The 1871-nt window shown below is 47.7% G+C and overlaps 1 protein-coding gene across 8 annotated transcripts in view; it reads right to left on the bottom strand.

The window, feature by feature from the left end:
• The window catches only part of Adgb (androglobin), a 113031-nt gene extending 112177 nt beyond the window's left edge, over positions 1-854 (bottom strand). For 6 of the 8 annotated variants that reach the window (XM_050161642.1, XM_050161649.1, XM_050161645.1 and 3 more), the window contains exon 1: positions 715-853. In XM_050161642.1, coding sequence (XP_050017599.1) covers positions 715-788 — 74 coding nt within the window. In that variant the 5' untranslated portion in view covers positions 789-853. Of the gene's footprint in view, positions 1-714 lie in introns of all 8 variants that reach the window. The other 2 variants (XM_050161643.1, XM_050161644.1) reach the window with 2 other exon arrangements.
• Between the last annotated feature and the right edge of the window lie 1017 nt (positions 855-1871).

Raw genomic sequence — 1871 nt, 5'->3', positions numbered from 1 at the left:
ATATAATATAATATAATATAATAAACTACAGAATATCTGGTTATATCCAAAGGGAAGGAAACACCAAAGGAAAATACTATGAATAGGGAGGTTAAGGCAGCACAGAACAAAAAGATCCCACGAACCAGCAGCCTACATACCACCTCCCCAGTAGGCCTTAGGAACATCACTTCATGCTCGTGCGGTAGACTTTATTCTTTCAGTTTTCTGAAGTCACTGCATATTTAATATGATCTGATTAAAAGTCTGGAAAGTTGGGCTACTGCAAAAATAAAACTCTCACTTCCTCTCCTCCTCCCTCTCTTCCCTTTCTTTCCTCCCTCCCCCTCCCCCCGCCCCCCCACTCCCCACTCCCCAGGCCTCTTCTCAGGTGAACTGGCGAAAGTGGGCGGGTCTTTAACTGGAGTCTTTCTAGATAAACCTTTCTCTTTCAGAGCTTCTGAGAGGCCTGTGACACTCAGGATAGGGGGCGCCGCTGGGAGAGTCACAGACGGAAACATTTCCCGCGGGAAAGCAGCCTCTCTGGAAAGGAAATGGCTCTAGAGTAAGGAGGAAGAGGGAACAGGCTTCTCCTAGACTGGTCCCTTGGAAGACAGACACGGGGCAAGCAGATCAATTCCTTATGTGGTAGTTTGCTCTGGAGCCAGTCCCAGCCCTGGGTGGGAGTGGTCCAGGGGTAGGGAAGGCACCGACCCGGTGGAAGAAGTCCCTTACTCTTTAGATTTGTCAGATCCGTGCGCAGAATTGATCCGATGCACTTCTTTTCTTTTAGTTTGTTTGGAGGCCATGCCGGAGGCTCACCCTGGCAGCCTCCAGCAGGGCCCACCGAGAGCGCTCGCGCCACTAGGCCCGCGAGGCTCCCCGCGTCCGCGGTTGCCAGGAGACGGAGACCGTGACCGAGTTCTGAGAACCACCGGAAGGCTCCAGCCAGGCCTGCTTGAGGGCAGAGGGCCGGCTCTGAGAGGAGACACGGTTTAAGACCTAGGAGTTGGTTTATTCGGGAGGAACTGTGATGTGGGCAGGCATTGACAGGATCAAATGGCTGCTGAGGGGTTTCTTTGAAGCTTGTTATGCCTGAGTTTCAGACTCTGAACCTTACACTCAGTTTTTCAACTATGAGAATATAGATCTTATGGGTGTCCAACCCCGTGTTCTCTTAGCTGAAGAAAAGAGTTCCTTCATTAAATACTACTGAGTTTGCCAAAGGCTTTAAAAAACGGTGGATCCAGAAGAGAATCCATTTGTGGAGTCCGGGAGATAAACAAGCTTCATCCTGTCTGGCTAGGTGAAAGGATTAATCTGGTTAAGGAATGCAGGGGCGCTGAAAATGCTGGACAACAGGGATCTATTAAAGCTTGGGTTTGGAGCTCAGGTAGTCTGTGCAGTTAGGTTGCATTGGAACTGGTTTTCTTTGACCTCCCATTGTTCGTTTGCTAGCAGATGCTAACATCTACTCTGAGGATAAAATGGATGTAAAGTGTTCAGTACAACATGCAAGACTCCTTACGTGCCTTCTGGGAGCAGGTAGATAACTTGAATAAATGTGGCCAATCAGCTAAATATAGGGCCCGTGGATCCTATACTCAACTAAAAAATGCTTATACTGGAAGGTCACCACTGACTGAGACAAAACATTATTTTTTCAGCCCATTGTAACTTCAAGACAAATTTGACCCATGGTCCTGATGTTTAAAACATATATTTGGCCTCTCCCATAAACCAGGAAGTACTAAGCATTGTTAAATAAAATAAGCCCCTCTGCTCTTGGGAGTAAGAATACGATTCAGCTGAGAAAGCAGCTTTCTCAAATCAAATCTTTCAACTCTGGCAAATGACTGCTCCACTCTCTCCATTCTGCTGAGCTGGGTTGT

This window comes from Alexandromys fortis, unplaced genomic scaffold (genome assembly GCF_014885135.2).
Source record: "Alexandromys fortis isolate MF-2015 unplaced genomic scaffold, M_Fortis_MF-2015_v1.1 scaffold_134, whole genome shotgun sequence".
NCBI lineage: Eukaryota > Metazoa > Chordata > Mammalia > Rodentia > Cricetidae > Alexandromys > Alexandromys fortis.
Note: the sequence above shows the minus strand (reverse complement) of the source record. Positions and strands in the feature narration are given on the sequence as shown.